General features: G+C 39.3%; 2 protein-coding genes across 2 annotated transcripts; both read left to right on the forward strand.

Moving 5' to 3' along the window:
• The first annotated feature begins 1,832 nt into the window (after positions 1 to 1,832).
• On the forward strand, positions 1,833 to 20,578 carry LOC5515336 (GTPase-activating protein and VPS9 domain-containing protein 1). Its single transcript, XM_048731084.1, has 17 exons — positions 1,833 to 2,880; positions 3,467 to 3,598; positions 4,320 to 4,748; positions 5,269 to 5,479; positions 6,302 to 6,571; positions 6,692 to 6,788; positions 7,539 to 8,089; positions 8,301 to 8,471; positions 9,666 to 9,894; positions 10,468 to 10,608; positions 11,174 to 11,308; positions 16,341 to 16,467; positions 17,429 to 17,495; positions 17,769 to 17,883; positions 17,957 to 18,029; positions 19,312 to 19,377; positions 19,857 to 20,578. The coding sequence occupies exons 1-17, from the start codon at positions 1,876 to 1,878 to the stop codon at positions 20,130 to 20,132; spliced, it is 4,095 nt and encodes a 1,364-aa protein (XP_048587041.1). The 5' UTR covers positions 1,833 to 1,875; the 3' UTR covers positions 20,133 to 20,578.
• On the forward strand, positions 11,408 to 15,971 carry LOC125570104. Its single transcript, XM_048731085.1, has 2 exons — positions 11,408 to 12,282; positions 15,316 to 15,971. Exons 1-2 carry the CDS (start codon positions 11,554 to 11,556, stop codon positions 15,328 to 15,330), a joined length of 744 nt encoding a protein of 247 aa, XP_048587042.1. The 5' UTR covers positions 11,408 to 11,553; the 3' UTR covers positions 15,331 to 15,971.
• Positions 20,579 to 20,971: the final 393 nt, after the last annotated feature.

Below are 20,971 nucleotides of genomic sequence, written 5' to 3' on the forward strand. Positions count from 1 at the left end.
GTGGGAGGCCAGTGGCGGATACAGGGGGTGAATATCCCTCCCCTTTTTTGAGAAAAAAATATAAAAAGTCACTTTGTTTAAAAAAAACTACGGAGAAGGTACTGTCCATGTGCCATCGCCTGCTTGACTTTGCTGACGCGACAAATTCAATTCAGCTTGAAGTATTGTTAGATTTATGTGACCTAACAAGAACCATTCGATCAGATACAACTACACCTTTTGCTGTTCATTGACGGGAAAGGGACATTCATTTGTGCCAAAAGTTACATCGATAGCGTTTATCAACATAGCACGAAACATCATTTAGCGTGACTCGACTTTCAATAACAATAATTGAATATTCGTGAACATTCATTAGCATCAACGGAGAAACAATAACGCACTTGGGCATTTAATTCGATTGGAACGAAAATTCTTTTGCGCGCAATGAAAATTCAATTGCACGTTTGGACAATCAGTAGCGTTTATGCCTAGTGCACACTAGCAACATAACGACATGGGCGCGCGCACTATGTTTAGCCCGACATAACGACATGGACATAATGACATAAAAGAAAAAACATGATTTTTCTCTTATGTCGTTATGTCCATGTTGTTATGTCGAAGATGCGCGCGCCCATGTCGTTATGTCGATATGTCGCTAGTGTGCACTAGGCATTAATGACAATCAGTCATACGAAATAGATTCATTAGTGCTATTAACATAAACAAGGACAATCAACAAGCCATTTCAGACAATCATGTTCATCAAGGTGACATTCATGAATGTGGTAACATAACAACATAACGACATGGGCGCGCGCACTATGTTTAGCCCGACAAAACGACATGATAACGACATACGTCGTTATGTCCATGTCGTCATGTGCGCGCGCCCATGTCGCTAGTGTGCACTAGGCATTTGAAAATCACGCGCAAGTGCTCATGGACAGGGTTTCAAACCCCCTAGTCTGATCCTAGGAAACGCCGTGACACTTATATAATACAGATGATTGCCCCTACTTATGAGCCCCTGCAGGTGATTTATCCGCGCGTCTAAAAATAGCCTGATCCTAGGAAACGCCGTGACACTTAAGGTTGGTTCTCACTAGGACGCAAGCACAAACGGAAGCGCAACACAAGTGAGAATCGGTCAAACACAAGCGCAAGCGCAAGAAAATCAAGCAGTTGAGTTCTCTTCCGCTTGCGCTTATGTTCTAGTGAGAATCGGAAAACTACGTGCCTTCCGCTTGTGCTTACGCTCAAATGAGAACCAACCGTTATATAATACAGATGATTGCCCCTACTTATGAGCCCCTGGACAGGGTTATTACAAAATGCGACAGGTATTACAGATTGCGATTAGTTTTTTTTTTTTTTTACAAATTGCGAAGGTTATTACAAATTGCGACTCTTCAAGGGACAGCTTTTACGCTCACGCGCGTATATCATTATTGGCACATATTTCTTATTTCAAAATGAAGCAAGACCATTGTACATTCTCTCTTTCCCAATACACCAAAAACTGGAAATCGACTCTGCCAAATTTTCGTCTTTAATAAGACTTCTTCAGGGCAGACTGAAGAAGGTGAATCGTTACAAGCTTATTTATTATAGAATAGTGGCGCAAGACGCAAAAACATTACAACTGACAAAAACGCGCATTTTCTAGCGCTATGGATAAAAATAATTTCTCTCTTTTAGATTTCGAACCGGAAACGAATTTCTCTCTTTCCCAAGTGTAGATTTCGAACCGGAAACGGAAATGAATTTGCATCCCGAATATACCAATAGAAACTTGTGTTATATAAAGTGTTCTATTACTCGAATCAGTCTAAAAAGGGTTCTGATTGGTTCGTCTATTCATTCTTGGATCACTCCCCAGGAAGAGAAAAGATGGCGGCCGACACTAATGTAGAGAGCCGTCTTTGGCTTTTGCAAGAAAGACTAAAGCAAGAGCGACTCTTTGTTAACAAAGAAAAGACAGCTATAAATGTGCTTAATTCTGAGGTTCAAGCTACCTGCGAAAAGTTATTTCATGTGTCGTGGATCACAAGTCAGCAGTGGAGAAATCTAGGGAGACTTCAAGCCTACCCTTCAAAGAGTAGCTATGCAACGAGTTTATTGGACTGCGCCAGATTCATGGACGCTTATAATAGCCTGGGGTATTTGGAATCCAAGTATGGTGAATTCCTCAAAGGTCTCAGGGAGAATCCAACACTTGTAGCTTCGACTTTAGCCTTTGCTGACTCTGTAAACATGGATATGAAACAAGTGTTACGACTAATACTCAACTCATTGTACGGAAATTGCCTACTACCGGAAGATGAAAACCATGTCCTTGTTTTGATGAAATCGCTAATAGAGCTACAAATTTTGAAATCTGATAAGCCGCAGGAATTTTTTAGAAGTCCAAGGAACTGGTCTTTTACTATCATTTTTAGTGTTTTAATTGAAAGCCTGTTTTCCGCCAAGCTCTATTTAACCGCAGCTCTACACACACAGATTCTTCAAGTCCTTGGGAATGATTCTCGTATCCAAGCCAAACTTCCCTATATTTGCACTCTATTTGTACAAAGTTTAGAAGAAAAACTTTATTGTTTTCCCTCAAGCCTGCGTTGGCTAGTCTGTCAGCTCTACAACACACTCAAGACAAAAGGGAAGATGTCCGACAGAGAAGCGAAATCGATGGTTTCAGAACTGTTATTCAACTATCTGGTTTGCCCTGCGATTATAAACCCTGAGCCTTATGGTATCAATTCAGACATGCAAGTCAGCAAAGTTGCCAGACTGAACTTGCAACAGATTAGCTCTCTATTGTGTAAAAAATGCGCTTCGCCATGGCAGGGCCAGCTAAATCAGCGTTACTCATCTGAAGACCTTTTTGGCTCCCTAGACACGGTAAAATACTTTAAAACCTTATACTGATCATGGCATTTATATAATTTCTCATTTATATAATTTCTCATTTATATAATTTCTCATTTATATTGTTTCTTTTTTATACACATTAATGTCCATTCATTTACTTACTCAAGATAAAAAGATAAACGCTGCTCTATTTGTCTTCTTTTTTGTTTTGATTTCAAGTACTTCCGGTTCGATCTAATTATGGAGTCACACTACTGATAGCCATCTGTTACGGCTTCAGACCCTGTTTGACGCAAGAACATTTTATTCTGTGAACGATATTAGCATCTATTCTATACTAGGTCAAGAATCTGTAACCTTTCTACTCAATATTTGATTGTTTTTAAGATTTATCTGACAATCAAGCATTCCAGAAATAAAACAATTATAATTCTGGGCTGCTAAGAGGTTACTGATGTGAAAAAAAACTCATCTGATAGAAATATGTTTAGAAATTATAGATTCTTAGGTACCCAAAGCAAGATAGGATTTAAAAAGATATCTTCTTGTGTTTCACTTTCATGGTAAAATGATATTTGTTTTTTTAAATTGTTATGTATATTTTTTCCTTCGGTAGCATTGCATCTCATCCTTCATTGATGCCATTCTGAGAGGGGCTTCCAATATGCCTGATTTCCCAGCAGAACGCACCATCCCATGCCTAGCCCGAAGCTCTGTCTTGATAACTGAAAATGAGCTTAGGGCATTGGTATGTATTTTTATATTTTGTTTATTCTTATACCAGTATAATCAAATGTGTATTTTTTTTCTGTCTCTATTTTTATTCTCTTGATCTCTCTTGTACCTTTCTGTCTCTCTAATTTTCTATTATGTAACTAGGTTGTCCCCCCCCCACCTCCATACAGGACCAAACCTTTCACTTTTGAAGTTATTGAGTAAAAAAAAGTCCAAAAAAAAAGAAAACAAAATTTATGATAGTGAATGTGTTTTGTTCGTAAGTGTTACTTGGTAGCAAAAAATACAGTAAGGATTGTTGGAGATTTGAGGTCCGAGATTAAGCCTAATGATTGGTTTACTGTACAGACTTAGCGAAGCTGGAATTATGCATGAAACATGCCATGTTCTGTTGGAAATGAAGGAATTGATAAGAGATCAAAGCACATAAGCAGGACAGGGGAAGTTAGACAGCTACTCAAATATAAGTAATAAAACAACAAAAAATGTGAGAATGTATGTGATTTTTTAGAGTTTCAAAGCTCACAGAAATTACAAAAATCAGTGACATGTAAAATGTAGAAAAATAAGTATGCTTGGTCTTTTTGTCGATTTATACCCTTCCACAAACCCTTCTAGCCAAAGGTGTGTTATATCTGTTTCTGTTGCTTTCTTTAACATCTATCCATCTAAATTTTAGCATCCCATTTAATATGTCTTATAATTGCTTTATTTATAACTTTCCTTTTCCATAGATTGCATTCATGAAAATGATCAGCAATTGGGAAAATCCAGGTGATTTCATTGACATACCCACTCTTCAGGACATTATCTCAAACCTCCCACCCGAATCAAAACCAGTCTCCAAAACAACCCCGGCACCACCCAAGGCAGATTCCCCTCGGGGAAGCCCTCATCCGCCCCGTAAACAAAAGCGTGGCTTTGCAAAATTGCGTGGTAGGCACACACAACAAGAGAATGTTTCTGCAGATGAGGATGAGGCAGAGAAAAAGGTAGCTGTGTCATTGTTGGCTCCCTTTGCCCCTGCCGTCCCACAGTACCAGCTGTATCAGCAGGAGTGCTTAAAGAGACTGGGGGAGTTGTTCACTGAGGGGGAGGGCGTGCTTGTTGTGCCACTGGGGTACTCTTCAGTACAACCCCCTGGAATGCTACCAGAAGACAAAGTGAGTTGTATTTTAACAACAAAGAAAAGTGAGGAAAACTTTTTCCACACTTAGGCTACAGAGCAATGCTCTTCCATATTATAATTTAGATTATTTATTCATCTTAATTATAATAACTGCTTTGTGAGTGGGCAGCAATGGTTGTTCCTGAATATTTTTGTGTGGGATGAGCTGCTGACAAGCAAACTTCTCACATCTAAGTCTAGTAAAAATACCATTACTTGAACAGCAATTCTTATACCATGGTTTGTTCTTATGTACATAATCATTCCATATCTTTTTGCTGATACCTATATATGTCATATATGTTTATAAGAAGATTAGGTTTGCTTAATACATTAAAAGTTGGTTTAAAGTTGGAGTGGAGATTCTTCTAGCTTATCCCCTCTGCTTCTCCTTTGATAGCTCTTTTTTAGGGACACCTTTTTAAATGCCTTTTAGAGGTTCATAGATAAGTGAGTTGATGATGTTATTTTTTAAGGAATCATCAAAACCCCTACTATTGCCCTTACCATTTTAGGTTCTGGGAATTGAAAAACCCCCAAAACAAGAGACTATAAAGAAGGTTGAGAGACAGAACTCAAATAGTGATCAACCCTTCAGAATGCGAACAGGTTCCAACAAATTCACAGAGCTTTTTAGCAAGATGTCCTTGGATAAAGAGCTGGACAAAGTGGACTCTGAATCTTCTAGTAATGAAATAGAGACCAGCGGGGAGCACATGCTTGAAGGTGAGTTCCTGGCATGTCGACAAATTCTGAATCTTCTAGTAATGAAATAGAGACCAGCGGGGAGCACATGCTTGGAGGTGAGTTCCTGGCATGTCGACCAAGTCTGAATCTTCTAGTAATGAAATAGAGACCAGCGGGGAGCACATGCTTGGAGGTGAGTTCCTGGCATGTCGACCAAGTCTGAATCTTCTAGTAATGAAATAGAGACCAGCGGGGAGCACATGCTTGAAGGTGAGTTCCTGGCATGTCGACCAAGTCTGAATCTTCTAGTAATGAAATAGAGACCAGCGGGGAGCACATGCTTGGAGGTGAGTTCCTGGCATGTCGACCAAGTCTGAATCTTCTAGTAATGAAATAGAGACCAGTGGGGAGCACATGCTTGGAGGTGAGTTCCTGGCATGTCGACCAAGTCTGAATCTTCTAGTAATGAAATAGAGACCAGCGGGGAGCACATGCTTGAAGGTGAGTTCCTGGCAAGTCGACCAAGTCTGAATCTTCTAGTAATGAAATAGAGACCAGCAGGGAGCACATGCTTGGAGGTGAGTTCCTGGCATGTCGACCAAGTCTGAATCTTCTAGTAATGAAATAGACACAAGCGGGGGGGGGGGGGGCATGTGGGTGAAGATGAGTAAACAGAAGATTCAGGAGACAGTAACATCAGAAGACTACACCTTGAAAATCTTTAAGATCCTTTATTGCTCTTAGATTGCTTTAACATCTACTGAATTATGGCCTGTGTTAGCCTCAAATCTCTAATCTGCCATACATATTGCTCTTTAATACCTGGAAACAACACATGTTTATTTGTTTTAAATTCCTTAGAACCAGAGCCACCATCTCATGTCCAGGCTCAACCACCTCTTCTACCCATTCAACCTTCTCCAGTGCTACAGCACCAACCGCTGCAACCACAGGCTGTGCACGCATTGCAGCCACAGCAACTCGACTTGGTGCAGAGTACAACTTCTGGGGCCACACCTTTTCCTGGGGGAATAGGCACCCCCCTTGTTGGCCCAGATGTGCTTGGTACAGGCCCTGCAAATCAGCACCATGATGCTCTTGTTGACTTAATTGACTTCATTGGCGAGAAAGGTAATAATAACAAAAGAGTTTATGCCTGATTTTTTAAGGCATGGAAAAATCATCGGGAGGTTGGTAAAACACAAAAGAACTGAAGCCCTGTCTTTACTCAATCTGTTTTTTGTTTCACAGCAGTCACAGCAACAGCAACAGTGCCCCACACAGGAGAAAACCAGTTTAACTTGATTGACAGGCCATTAATACCTGAGCCTCTTTCGTTGATTAACAGGTATACAATTATTTCAAATAATGTTCGAATAGTGAAACAAGGACATCGTGTCGTGTATCTACTGTACATTGAAACAAATAATCAAGTGTGTGCTATATTTGAATAAATCTTAAAGAATGCAAATAGCATACTTATTTGATTATTTGGCATTATTTTACAAATGATGAGCAATCCAGGCTCCAGTAAGTATCGTGATTCACTCAGTCTCTTAGTGTTATTTGGAGAGGTCAATTGCTGTGCTATTGCCATCTCGAAATTGGTTGTTTTTGTAGCAGCAGAAGTGCTTTTCCTATTCTAGGTATAACCCCGATATCTCTTCCTTTTTATGTGCTTCTAGTTACATTGTTGTCTGTCACCTTTCATAACTTTCTCCTAGAGAGTAAGCGTGATCCTAACATCTATTTCACTTAAAATAAATTGATTTACTAGCCTTTTGGTAGTAATAGTTTATTTATTGAGACGATAAATCAACACCAGTTAAAAATGGTATGTTTTATGCTTCTTCATTATATGGAGCAGTTTTACTGATGTTTGAAGCATTAGCCTTACAGGAATTATGACGTGAGCTAGTAATCTCTGAAATATAAAAAAACTGCTCTGTTATCATAGAGGCGTAGAGCATACCACTTTAACCATTTGTCTATTTATTTTATTGATTCCATTTGAACTTTGCTGGCCACCTGATTTTTCTACAGCTTGTTTGTATTCTTCTTAGTCATATGATGGTTTGTTTATTTATTTGATTGACAGATCTGGGAGTAACTCATCAGGTACCTCATCAGCCATCCGCGACAGTGCCATTAGCAGTGGCAGTAGCCTCAGAGACAGCACCTTGTCCAGTCTGAGTGGCGGCAGAGAGAGCCTTTTGGACTATGGCTTTGTGGATGGCACACCCGACTCCACCCACCCCTCCCTGGCACCCAACAGAAGCAGCACCCTCTCTGAAACAAGTATGGATGTGGATCGAAAGAGTATCATTAGTAGAGATAGTGTCAGCAGTGGCACAGTGGTGCAAGAGTCTAATCGAGACAGCCAGGGGAGTGTCATGAGCGATGAGTTTCACGCAGAGTCAAACCAAAGCGGCTCCTCCAGTGCTCCTGAGGACGATTTAGATCTCCGTGGTGGGACGAAGTCAAAAGGGAAGAAGGTAAAGAAGCATAATTCCATTAAGAGGATGATAAGAAGGAAGGCTCCTTCGCTGGGATTTGCAGAGCACAAGGCACGTAAGGCTAAGGAGGAGAGGAGGAGGTCGTCACCTGATGTTGAGGTGCAGGAAAATAAAGATATCAAGAAAAAAAAAGGTGAATGAATTTATTATAGTGGGGAAATACCATGAAAGCTTGTCTAAGCCCCACATCTCTTTCCTGGCATTGTTTTCGGGTTGTCTGCGGTTTATGATGCCCCTCTAGCCTCACATCCAACCACAGGAAACACAAAGCTGCGAAAATTTATGTGCAATGGAAAGATTCATTGCTTTTACAGTGCTCTCACTAGTAATCTGATGATTTTAAGGTATTTTACGCGGGCTAAGAGCAAAGAGGGACAGGTCTGGTAGCGGAAGGACCAAGGAAAGCAACAATAAGGTGTACCAGGTTATCGAGGATGACGTCATGGACGTGATTGGCAAGCCCCCTGCCATACCCCCCGCACAGGTCCAGGCTGCCGAGGAGAAAACACCCAAAGGTATGATGGACCTCGCCTCCACCACAGGCATCTCCAGTAGCGAAGAATGAAAAAGAGTTTTTTTTGCGGGCTTCCTGTGGAAATGACAACATTTACGGCGCAAGTACTCCATGTACCCTTGAAACCCAAGAACAGGAAGCCCAAATCTCAAAAAAGGCCAGATTAGCTCTTTTCTTTTTTTCTGATTGGGGTGCCTGTGGAGGAGTCTAGGATGGACCATAGAATGTATTTCCTCTTGCGACCGGAGTCTGTTCTCTCGAAAAATGGTATTATTTGTTTACATACCAACAATGTCGCACTGAGCGCCAAAACAAACACTAATGGAATGCTATTTAGATGAGGGGTTAAGTTTAGGCCGCCAGAAGGAAGGCTGCTTTTTAGCTACGGTTTGTACGGTTTAAGCAAACGCATGTCTCACTCTTTCACTGCGTGCAGAAATGAACAAATCAAACTAAAGTTCTGTTTGTGACTCCTTTTCACACTTTGTGCCGGAAGTTTTCCCGTCGTGGTTTTGCATCCAACCATAATGGACGAGACGGAATAATACACGATTTACTATTAGCCCGATGGTATTGACTGAAAAGCTTACAGCCAAGCTTGTAAAGTAACTAGGCACTATTGTATCAGGAAAATGGCGTATTTCACGCCTCTGTGAAAACCTTCGCCTTTTGCTCCGGCGGAGCTCAATGCTCAAAATGACAGCGGAAATACTGTGTTTCACCAAGGCGTCAAACATACCATTTGAACTTGGTGTTGGTTTTTTACGACAGGGGAAAAAAATGGCATTAATTTTCCAATTGTCAATATACAAGCTCCAGATTCCGCATACAAGTAGTTCCTCTGACTAAAAGCTTAATTCCAAATTTTAAAGATATGAAATTTAGATATAAGCGAGCAAAAGTGGCTTAATTTCTGTTCAGAGCCCAATTTCTCCATAAAAACCAAGGAGAATTCGTACTTTGAACATTTGAAAATTGCACATTAAGCCTCATATCTCGAAGACAAATCCATTAGGAAAAAATACTTTTTGATATGTTGGTTTACATAACATAAGGAACCTCTATGCAAAAATTCAAGCTTACCAAACTTAACCAGACCTTATTTTGGTAAACTTGCCATTTGTTTGCTCTGTCGTTTATTACCATCAGCATGGTCCTGCACATTCGCCGCTTATGGCTTTTTCCTTGTAAACAGACATCATCGATGGTCTGCTGGAGAAGTACAAGGAGATTGGTAGCCAGATGGCCGACACATCAGCAGATGATGGGCTAGATGATGATGATGTCGAGGAAGAAGACGATGACGTCTTGGACGAGGCGGACCGGTTTAGGGACACAAAACGCAAGCTCAGACTTGTACTGTGTCAGGCTGACTTTCGTGATCTTCCCTGGCTCATGTCCGATCATAACGTCACTGACTATAGGTGGGCGGATTCAAAGTGACTTAAAGAATGACGATCACCCACTCCTTTGTTATCTTTTATTATTGAAAATACAGCGGTTTATTCGCGAGCAAACTTCAAAATAACAATCTACGAATGAAGGCTGATATAGTATTGACGATATTTGATTGAAAATATGTTGGTTACTCCCTTGAATTAGCCGATGGAAATGGATGCTTTGTGTGACTGGCCATTAAGCGGGAGCATAAAATGGCGGCGTGATTTGCCTTTTTTGTCTTTCTTTCTTTCTTTTTTTTTGCTATCCTTGATTTATTTAATACGGATTAAAGATTAAAAAAATCCTATGGTTAAGCCCCATGGAAATTGCCAAATCGCTGGCAAAAGCAGCCAGCATTCGTGCTGTTTGAACACCATGTTAGAGGGTGCTGTAATGTTGTACGCAAGCGTTTCCTTTGTCTTACGGTTAAGTGAACGAAGCGGTGCCAGCATTGCTGACCGATTAGGTGCTTTTCGCATGGTGCTTGCACAGAAGGCTTTCTTGGGGGTTACTCGGTAAAACTTCCCTAAATTCCAACTATCTTTGTTACCTTGTAGGACGCCGTTTAGCTCGGATACCAGCGAACTGATGACGTTCTTGCACGTGCAGTTGGCCGAGGCGATCAACCTGCAGAACCGATCACTCGCGGCCCAACTGCACGAGACAATCCGAAGTGTCAAGCAGTTTCCTAGTAACAGGTGCGTGCGCATCATGAGAGAGCTGCAAGTGTGATTTAAAGAGCTCTTGTCAGCCGTACCTTTGTTGTTGTTTTCATTTAATATTGGAAGGGAAATGATGCGATAAAATCTCGAAATAAGTCGAAAATATCGCAGTGGCTTCCCCAAATCAGCCGATAGAAATAGATGCTTTTTCACACTTTGTAATTTGCTAGGATGATAAAATGGCGGTTATTAACGTACTATAGAAATACTTTTTTGTTAGGAAACGAGAATCAAATCGAAACACTTTCTGCTGGATTTCTTTTGCACTTCTCTGTATGCGGTAGCTAGAGATTAAGGATTTTTACAGAACGATTTTTATATGAATCAAATTATGATAAAAAAGAAAAAAATAGAGACATTTTCCATCTATTTGCCCATAGTAGAAGACATGATAATTGTTAACCCCCGTGAAAGGGGAAGCGTGGGTTGACTCTTCACTCAATCGAAGTGAGTCACCCAATATGACTAGTTTTAGGCCTACTCTGGGCACCAAATACGCCAATAATCGAAACTCTCTAACAAATGCCTTTCCTCTTGACAGCTGCACGACAGTGTTGACTTCCATCGAGGAGGACTACCGTGCGAGGATGCCCTACCTGGCGTACCTGACGAGGTCCAGACAAGCACTTTTAGGCACGCATGCGCATCTTGAGAGACTGCTGGACAGAGTGCAAAGGTAAGGGACTAAGCTAAGGGCGTGTTTTTTTTTCTATCTTAAAAAATATCTTAATATCTTAAAAATATTTTCTATTTTTTCTAATTGGAATGATGCATAATGACAGCGGCGTGGTTGGACGTGCCTAGCTTTAGCTCCGCGTTTTGAAGTCGTTGTTTGCACTTTCATGTGCATTAAGTTCATATATGTAATTCAAATATTTAGTGTTGTCGTATGTGTCTATTTGTTCTTTATTTTTTGTGGCCATGGCTTTAACAAGAGAGGTTTTGGAAGAACTACTCGACAAGAAACTGGCGCCATTACAGGCGTCTCTTGACTTTCTAAATGAAAAGTACGACATCATCTTAAAGAAAGTCTCAGATCAAGAGGTTAAAGTAAAAGAACTCTCGAAAGAGAATTCTCGTCTTCATTCGGAAGTGGGGCTACTCAGATCTACATTATCAAACCAAGGGAAATGGCTAAACGATCTAGAGCAATATGGCCGCCGGGAATGCCTCGAGATCCGTGGGATCCCTGAGGTTAAAGGAGAAGACACTTCTCAAATAGCGTGTCAAGTCGCCAACCTAATTGGGGTCAAGCTCTCGAGACAGGATATCTCGACCAGCCACCGCATCAAGCCTAAAAACTCGACGGCAAAGTTCCCGCCCTCCATCATAGTCAAATTTACAAGCCGTGACAAGCGAGACGAAACATACAAAGCCAGGGGGAGGTTGCGTGAGCTCTCCACACACAACGTGCCTGGCCTGGATAGATTTAAAAGTAACTCGATCTATCTCAGTGAGTCTCTCACTCAAAGAAACAAGGCATTATTCAAAAGTGCGTTGGAGGATAGAAAACAAATGAAGTATGACTTCATTTGGACTGCAAATGGAAACATCTATTTGCGCAAGAATGAACGCAGTCCATCGATTCATGTTACCGATGAATCGGTATTAATAAATCTAAGAAGCTCCAGCTTTGTTCACGAAGTCGAAGGGGCGACGGCGATGACAGATACCAACATCTCCTCCAAGAGCGACAGTGCGGCAAGTACAAATACAGCAAGTTAAGAATAAGTCACATAGCTAACATGTATTCTTTCCATCGAAGTTTACAATTAACTAGATCACATATAAGTTCTTATGTTGACTTACAATGACTAGAGTTATCTGTCACATTTGTTCTAAAATTATAAGAAAGAACTGTCGTGCTGTCGAATGCGATTCATGTTTACAGTGGTGTCACTTTAAATGCTCAAAATTGTTGCTTAAACAGTTTAATCATTTATCGCTCACCAACGATTTATGGCTCTGTCAGCCCTGCTATTCTGAAGTCTTTCCCTTTCACAATTTAAACAACAATGATCTATTGGATCTAGTCTTTAATTCCAATACATTGTGCCACTGCTCCCCATTCATTGATCGCGTTCGCCTTGAAAATCTTCCTCATCTAGACATAGTTTCTAGTTTGAATTTTCCGAATTTAAGTGACTTTGATTTAGATATTAATATTCCTAGTCAGATTAATTCAAAATACTACTCCCCCCATGAATTTCACTCGTCTTATGAGCTTTCAAATTTATCAGACAAATCGCTCTCACTTCTTCATTGTAATATAAGAAGTATTTCAAAAAACTTTGATAAATTACAAGATATGCTTTCTACTTTAAATCATCCTTTTAAGTTAATTGCTCTATCTGAAACCTGGCATTCTGACTGTAGAGAGCATATTGCTAATTGTTCTCTCCCAGGTTTTACTTATATATCGAAACCGACTAAATTTTCAGTTGGGGGAGTAGGTTTATTTATAGCTGTTTCTTTTAATTTCATTTTGAGGGAGGACTTATCCATTTCAAATGATCAACAAGAATCTTTATGGGTTGAAATACAAAATAATAAGGGTAGCAAAAACATATTATGTGGAGTTATTTACCGCCATCCAAATAGTTCTCTTGACCCCTTTTTAGAACATTTCTATAAAACCATGGACAAAATCAGTAAGGAGGGAAAGCTCTGCCTTTTTTCAGGTGACATAAATTTGAATTTATTAAATTCAGACTCCCACCAACAAACAGGGGAATTTCTTAATACTTTATTTTCATATTCTTTTCAGCCTCATATCTTGCAACCTACTAGAATAACTGATCATTCGGCCACGCTCATAGACAATATATTTTTTAACTCGCTCGAACATAAAACTTGTAGTGGCAATATTGTTTATCCCTTAACAGATCATCTTCCCAATTTTCTGACAATAGATTCAATTAATATCAATGTCTCAAAAAATGACTTCTACCAAAGGGACTATTCTAGGTTGGATCAGGAAGCTTTAATTAATGATTTTAGCCAAATTGATTGGTCTTTACAGTTTTATGGTATGGATAATGTTAACGATATTTTTTCCTGTTTTCTTGCTAAGTCTAATGAAATAATTAATTCCCATGTTCCAATGAAAAAACTTTCTAGAAAAGAAATTAAATTCAAAGCAAAACCTTGGATATCCAAGGGCATCAGAACTTCGATTAATTATAAGAACAGGCTCTATAGGAAGTTTATTAAATCTAGAAATCAATATCATTTTGAAAAATACAAAATCTATAGAAATAAATTGAACCATTTAATTGCAATAAGTAAGAGAAAATACTATGAAAAGTACTTTAATTTTAACAAATCTAACATAAAAAATATCTGGAAAGGGATAAAAGAAATTGTCGTGCTAAAGCCTAAGGCTCATTTCACACCTTCAAAAATTGTATCTTCTAATAAGGTTTTTACCAATGTAAATGAGATAGCAAATGAGTTCAATTACTTCTTTGCTAATGTTGGCAGAAATATCAGCAACAATATTCCAAAAGTAAACACTTTATTTTCAGAATTTCTTCCAACAGCTAATTCTAACAGCTTTCTTCTAGCTCCCACATCTACAGAGGAAATTAGAAGTATAATCTTAGGAATTAAATCAGGTAAAGCTTGTGGTTCTTCTAGCCTTCCAATTACAGTTCTTAAAATACTAAGCTCTATTATTTCAAGGCCTCTGGAGATATTATACAATCTGTCCTTTTCTTCTGGCATTGTACCTGATGCCTTCAAAATTGCACGTGTCATACCTATTTACAAATCAGGCTCTCATTTTGACACTTCTAATTTTAGACCAATATCATTATTATCTATTTTTAATCAGTTACTTGAAAGGTTAATGTATAACAGAGTCATAAAATTTCTAGACAAATACGATATTTTGTACAAAAACCAATTTGGCTTTCGAGCCAATCATTCTACAGAACATGCTCTTCTGCTTATTACCGATAAAATCCAAAGATCAATTGAGGGTGGTCAATACTCTTGTGGCATATTTCTTGATTTTAGCAAAGCTTTTGATACTGTTGATCATAAAATATTATTAGCAAAACTTTATTCATACGGCATCCGTGGCATAGCTTATGAATGGTTTGTTTCCTACTTATCAAACAGGCAACAGTTTGTTTCTATTGGTAATGTGTCATCTGCACCACTACCAATAACATGTGGAGTGCCTCAAGGTTCAGTACTTGGTCCCCTTCTCTTTCTTCTGTACATTAATGATTTTAATAACTGCTCCAACTTATTTGACTTTCATTTATTTGCTGATGATGCCAATTTATTTTGTGCCGATTCTTCATTGACATCCTTAGAGACCAAAGTAAACACAGATCTGTATAATATAAATCGTTGGCTTTGTGCAAATAAATTGGCTTTGAACATCAGTAAAACTAATTTTGTCATTTTTCGACCAGCACAAAAGAGGCTGGCTAGTTCTATTTCTTTATCAATCAATAATAATACCATTAAACAAAAAAATAATATCAAATATCTTGGTGTAGTTATTGACTCCTTTCTTAACTGGAAGGAGCACATTAACCAGTTAAGTAAGAAAATCTCCAGAGGGGTCGGAATAATAGCAAAGCTGCGTCACTATGTATCACCAACAATTCTCACTCAGCTATATTATTCTCTAATTTATCCATTTCTTACTTATGGTGCTATTATTTGGGGCAACACATATGAATCAACAATCAAGCCTCTTTTTATTTTACAGAAGAAAGCTGTTAGAATCATAACTTTCTCATCTTACATCGAACATACTTCTCCTATCTTTAGAAAACTAAATATCTTGAAATCTCCTGATCTAATCTATTACTTAAACACAATATTTATGTACAAATTTAATTTGAATCTACTTCCAACTCCTTTTGATTCTTTTTTTACTACGGTTGCTTCAAGGCACAAATATAATACAAGACTGGCTTCTAAATCATCGTACTGCCTCCCTTTACCTCGAACTAATTATGGAAAGTTTAATATTCGTTTTAAAGGTGCCTCAATTTGGAATAACATCAAAGAACCTACCAAAACCATGCGTTTGCCTAGCTTCAAGGCTGCAATAAAGACCTCAATCCTTGAAAATTATTAGCCTCTATCTAGTTTTTTTGTTTTATTGCATTTTATTTTGCTGCTGCTTTCATGTATTTTGTATTCGTGCCTTGTACGTCCTTGCTATACGCTCCATTTAATTGAACTATTTTGTGCTGCCTAGCCAGATTAGCTTTTTAGTTACTTCTAGGCAGCCAATACCCAAAATCTGTAATTATTATTTATTTTCTTACTGTAATTTCTGTGTGTGGTATAAATAAAGTTATATTGTTGTTGTTGTTGTTCTATCATTTTGGAATGTGATTGGTTGGTAAAGAATGTTCAGAATGGCATTAGAGTCATTCTGCTACAGGTAGCAGAATGGGTGGAATGGCCTTCATTCAATTCCGGAATGCGAACGCGAGATAAACGAATGCGCGCTTTTTCTATTCTAATCACTCTCATTCTGGAATCACGAGTAAAAAACGCGCCCTAAGGCTTAGGAGGATGTGTTTCACCCTCGTAATGATTTAAACGGGTGCGATTAGCTTTCTTTGCCAAGCATTATTATAGCGCAATCTGGCGGCCGTTGTGCTACCTGTGACTGATTGAGCTTGGAACCCAGTATGATAACTAATTTGAACCACGTGCCAATGTTTTAACAGGAACAAGTTGATTTGTAAGAAGTGCTTCATTTCAAACTGCGTGACACTGTTTCTGGAAGCACGGGAGAAAGAAATCAACACTTTCATCAATGGTTTCCGTAGCAACTGTCCAACACCAGATGAAAAGGTAAGCTAAGCTGACAACCATATGTACATCCCGAGTATACAGTCGATTGACAAAACGACGAGCCAGCATGTAAGCATGGGTAAAAATCACTGAAGCGCCTAGCTGCATATATAAAACCACCACATAACTTCCGGCTTAGACCGGGGGGCTAATATATGCAGCTAGGCGCTACAGTGATTTTTACCCATGCTTACATGCTGGCTTGTCGTTTTGTCAATCGACTGTGTACTCGGGATGTACCTAGGGCGTCGCGCCTGGAGGAAATGGGGGTTGGTGTATTTGAAACACTTACCTTGGCCCAGGGTCAGTGGACATGACGGAAAAACCTGGAAAACGCGTAATTCCAGATTGAGAGAAAAGACACCATTTCTTACAATAGCTATAGGTTCCTTGTATTACGGACTGATTTTCAAAACACAAATAACGCGAGGCCGAAGTGCACATAACCAGATTTTGGCTTTTTAATATAATTTTTCCTTGATCATCATTGCCCTGTGTATCAGTTCAGGGACGAAAAGCTCAAATTTCAATGACACTTTACAAAAAGTCGCATCAATTAAAAAGAGTCGCACTTGATATTTTGTTTGCTATAAGCTACTAAGTACTCAAAGAATTTCTTCGCCTTATTTGGTGTGAAATGGGCTTATTTGAAGCGTCACGTCATGTTTTTCCGTCATGTCGGGTCAGGAGGGAATGGGAAGTTATAGTCTCCCTCGCAGCCTCACGCCAGAACGGCTGCGAGGGAGACTATGCAAGTGTGTTTACACTTCCGAAAGAAAGCCAATGACGCCGTCATTTTACACTTTACCGACTCAAAAAAAATACGATTTATCGGATATAATAAAAAGTTTGGGTATTCATCCTTGTTTTATCTAGAGACAGTGTACTATTCTAGATATATCGGTTTTATTTGAAAAGTACGACATTACAATTGAAGGACGGTGTATTTGTATGTTTTTAGTGTCGATTTGTGGAACAGTTCTTGGAAAAACTCTACACCGAGCTCGACCAGGATGAAGTTTGGCTAGGTGAGTTGGTAATTACTGGGATATCTGGTCTGGTGTTATTGCTTTGTTGCTTGCTTTCTTTGTACAGTGGTGGGATAAATGGGATATGAATTATTTACTTCATTATACTCGAAAATAACTTCTAGGGTGTAATTTTTTTACTCGAAAATAACTTCTAGGGTGTATTTTTTTAAACGACGACGGAAAAATAAGGTCCACTTTTTCGGATTTCGCACCCCCAAGAAAAATCCTGGATACGGGCCTGTATTGAGTAAACTGTGTCGCGTGTTTTAGGGGCCTCCGACGACCACAGGGAAGAGGGGTATATTGCCATTGAACGAGATATCATGGGAAGAATTTACAGCTTTGCATTCTACCCGAATGGAGACATCGACGTCGAAAGAGACAAGTATGTAGAGATGACTATTTCTCTAATGTTGAATGTAGTTTAGAGAACATGATGAATCTTTATTTTCTTTCAGAACTTTTACCGAGCACGTCAAACGACTGCAAGGAATTGTCGATATAAACCATAAAGCTGTCCGCATTCGTAAGGTAACGCCTATCCGTCATTATCACTAATGACATCACTCACAAGAACGTGTCATCATCACCATGGTGATATAGTTATATTCAACATCAACGTATTCACCGCCATTATCATCATATCATCACCTCCAGCTTCGTCGTCGCTGTTAACATCACAAGGGGTTGGCAACCGGGAGTAGAGGGTTTTTGTGTTTCACGCTGTCGAACCGCTAGTAGGTTTCAGCATATGTAAGCCCTCGTGGGGGAGCACATCCTTCCGGGGCATTGGACTCACGTAAAAACTTTCCAAAGAAGGAAAACGTTTAACTTCCGGTTGCTATGTTCAGAAACGTATCTGCTAGTTCCCCTTTCACCTCCACGTAAGCGTTATCACCATCTCCCTCACCACTTACAATAACTGCTAATACTACTTCTACAAAAACGGTGTATCATCATCGTTAATACCACTATCCTCATCAATCTAACCCTGTTGTCATCAGAACTTAAGCACGTTTCTGGTCGAAGGACGGTAAACCGGAAGTAGACGAATTTTGTGTTTCACGCTATCGCATCGCTAGTAGGTTCCATGTGTAAGACTGTGTGGTATAACAGAAACGTTTCCTTTCATTGGGTTGGGGCAAAAACTTTACAAAGAGCGAAAACGTTAAACTTCCGGTTACCGTCCGTCGTTCAGAAACATGTTTTCTTAAGTTCCCTAATTGTCTAGTAAGAGGTTATGAAATTTCTTTTAAAAATGTTTTTTTTGAATCGGCTAAAGGGTGGCTGCTTGGCTAAGTAGTCAATTTTATTCCATGTTATAACTCCTTGGAGGCGGATATTGAACTTGCCATAGTTTGTACGAGCTGAGGGAAGACAGAAGGATTAGCTCGAGGCTAGCCTGGTTTCATGCGTGTGCGTTGAGGTGATGGGTGTGAAGAAATTTTTGAATGGAGTAGGCAATAATTTTGAGTAAAATTTGAACATGAATTGACAGTTGAGATATGATATAATATCTTGGAATTTAAGGATTTGTGAACACAGACGACGGACGGCAACCACAGTAACGGCAACATAAATTATCGTAATTATCTTTACATCAGTTGCACCCTTTATGGAATAGAGAAAACCTCTAGTCCCAAGTATCCTAGTCCCAAGTGTCTTACCCTGGTGTCTGATGGGTTTCCTGTGGTTTGGTAAGAGTTTTTACGTCACAGGAAACTGTCGACCAAGTCCATAACGCTGCCTCGATCACAGGAAACCCGGTAAGAATGCCTGGGACTTAGCTGAATTACCTGCTTTTTCTGTTTAGATGTACCGCAAGGAGGCACCATGGCCGTCAGCTCAACAGGAACTGGCCACCATCAACGCGTACAAGGTACAATGTTTTAATTACTCTGTGTTTATGCATGGCGAGGAAGCCTAAAGAAACTAATAAGCTTATTGATATTTGGCTTCTTCGTCTAGGGGTGTGAATATTTGAAATTAAAAACAAAACAAAACGAACCAATAAGGCCTGGTAAGCAGCGAGCTTGTCTATTTATGACTAGGTATTATTTTAGCAGATTTCTTAAAAGTTCGGAGAATAAGAAATGATCTTAAAACACGATATAAGCCAAGAACACGTTGTTATAAAACAGTACTTAATTAAACAATCAAGTAGCAGCATGCTAAGTGCTAGCTTACGGTAGCCTCTGACTCGCGAACAATATAGATAGCTAAGTGCATGGCTGAATTTTCGTTTGTGAAGAATTGCCAGACTTTCATTATTCGCGTTCTTACAAAGTGTCGATGGGGCATCACCTCGCACAAACACACTTAGTTATTTCGTTATATATTCTTTAAATTTGTCTTCAGACGCCCACAGACAAGCTTAAATGTGTTCAGCGGTGCTGCTTCACAATCATGAATCTTCTCAACATGGCATGTGCGTCCGATCAGTGTGAGCCCGCAGGTGCCGACGACTTCGTGCCAGCGTTAGTCCTCGTTGTAATAAAAGCCAACCCTCCCAGTCTCCTCTCCACTATTCAATACGTCAGTAATTTCTATGGTCAGCGGTTGTCTGGCGAGGAGGCCTGGAGCTGGATGCAGTTTTGTGCAGCAGTTGAATATACAAAGACGATAAGAATATAAGAATGGCCTTATGGATATATTAAATGTGTCAACTAAATAGAACCTCAAATGTCTCAACTTAATAGAAATAACTCATGTTGGCATCTATGTTATATGCTGTGTTTAGAAAGAGCTCTCAGGCGTAAAGTCAATGCCATAGACGAGTCGAAGCTAAGGCTTTGCCCCGATGTAAAAAGAGGGCTATGCGCCAAGGAAACAAGGCCTGTCTGTATTGAGTTAGAGGGGCTGTAACTACACAACTGATAGACTGAGCAACGAAATAAGGTTTTAGCAGAAGATATCCTTATTGTCTTATAAAAAAAACAGTAATCAGAAAATGTTTGCTTAAATAACAGAAGCCAGAAAACATTTTTATTAGCAATATGGAACACAAAGATAATCGCAGTAATGGCCATTTGAAATTGTTCGTAGAATATGCAATCATTAAAGACTTCTTCACTCGATAACAAAGAATAGTGTTTTTGTTGACAGTAGTTTCATAGGCCTATGAAAACTCTATGAATTGTTTATAGTTGTGTGAAAACCCTATGAATTTTTTAATGGCCTTATGAATACCCTATGATTTTTTTTCATTAACCTATGAGTTTTTAATAGCCCTATGATTTTTACATAGCCCTATTAAACCCCTATGAATTTTTTTCATAGTCCTGTGAAAACCCTATGATTTTTTTACATAACCCTGTAAAATTGCTATGAATTCTTAACAACCCTGTTAAACCCTATGATTTTTTTCATAACTCTGTGAAAACCCTATGAGTTTTTTACATAGCCCTGTGAAATTGCTATGAATTCTAAACAACCCTGTGAAAAGCCTATAAATTTTTTAACAGCCCTATGAA

Source organism: Nematostella vectensis, chromosome 8 (assembly GCF_932526225.1).
Source record: "Nematostella vectensis chromosome 8, jaNemVect1.1, whole genome shotgun sequence".
Lineage (NCBI taxonomy): Eukaryota > Metazoa > Cnidaria > Anthozoa > Actiniaria > Edwardsiidae > Nematostella > Nematostella vectensis.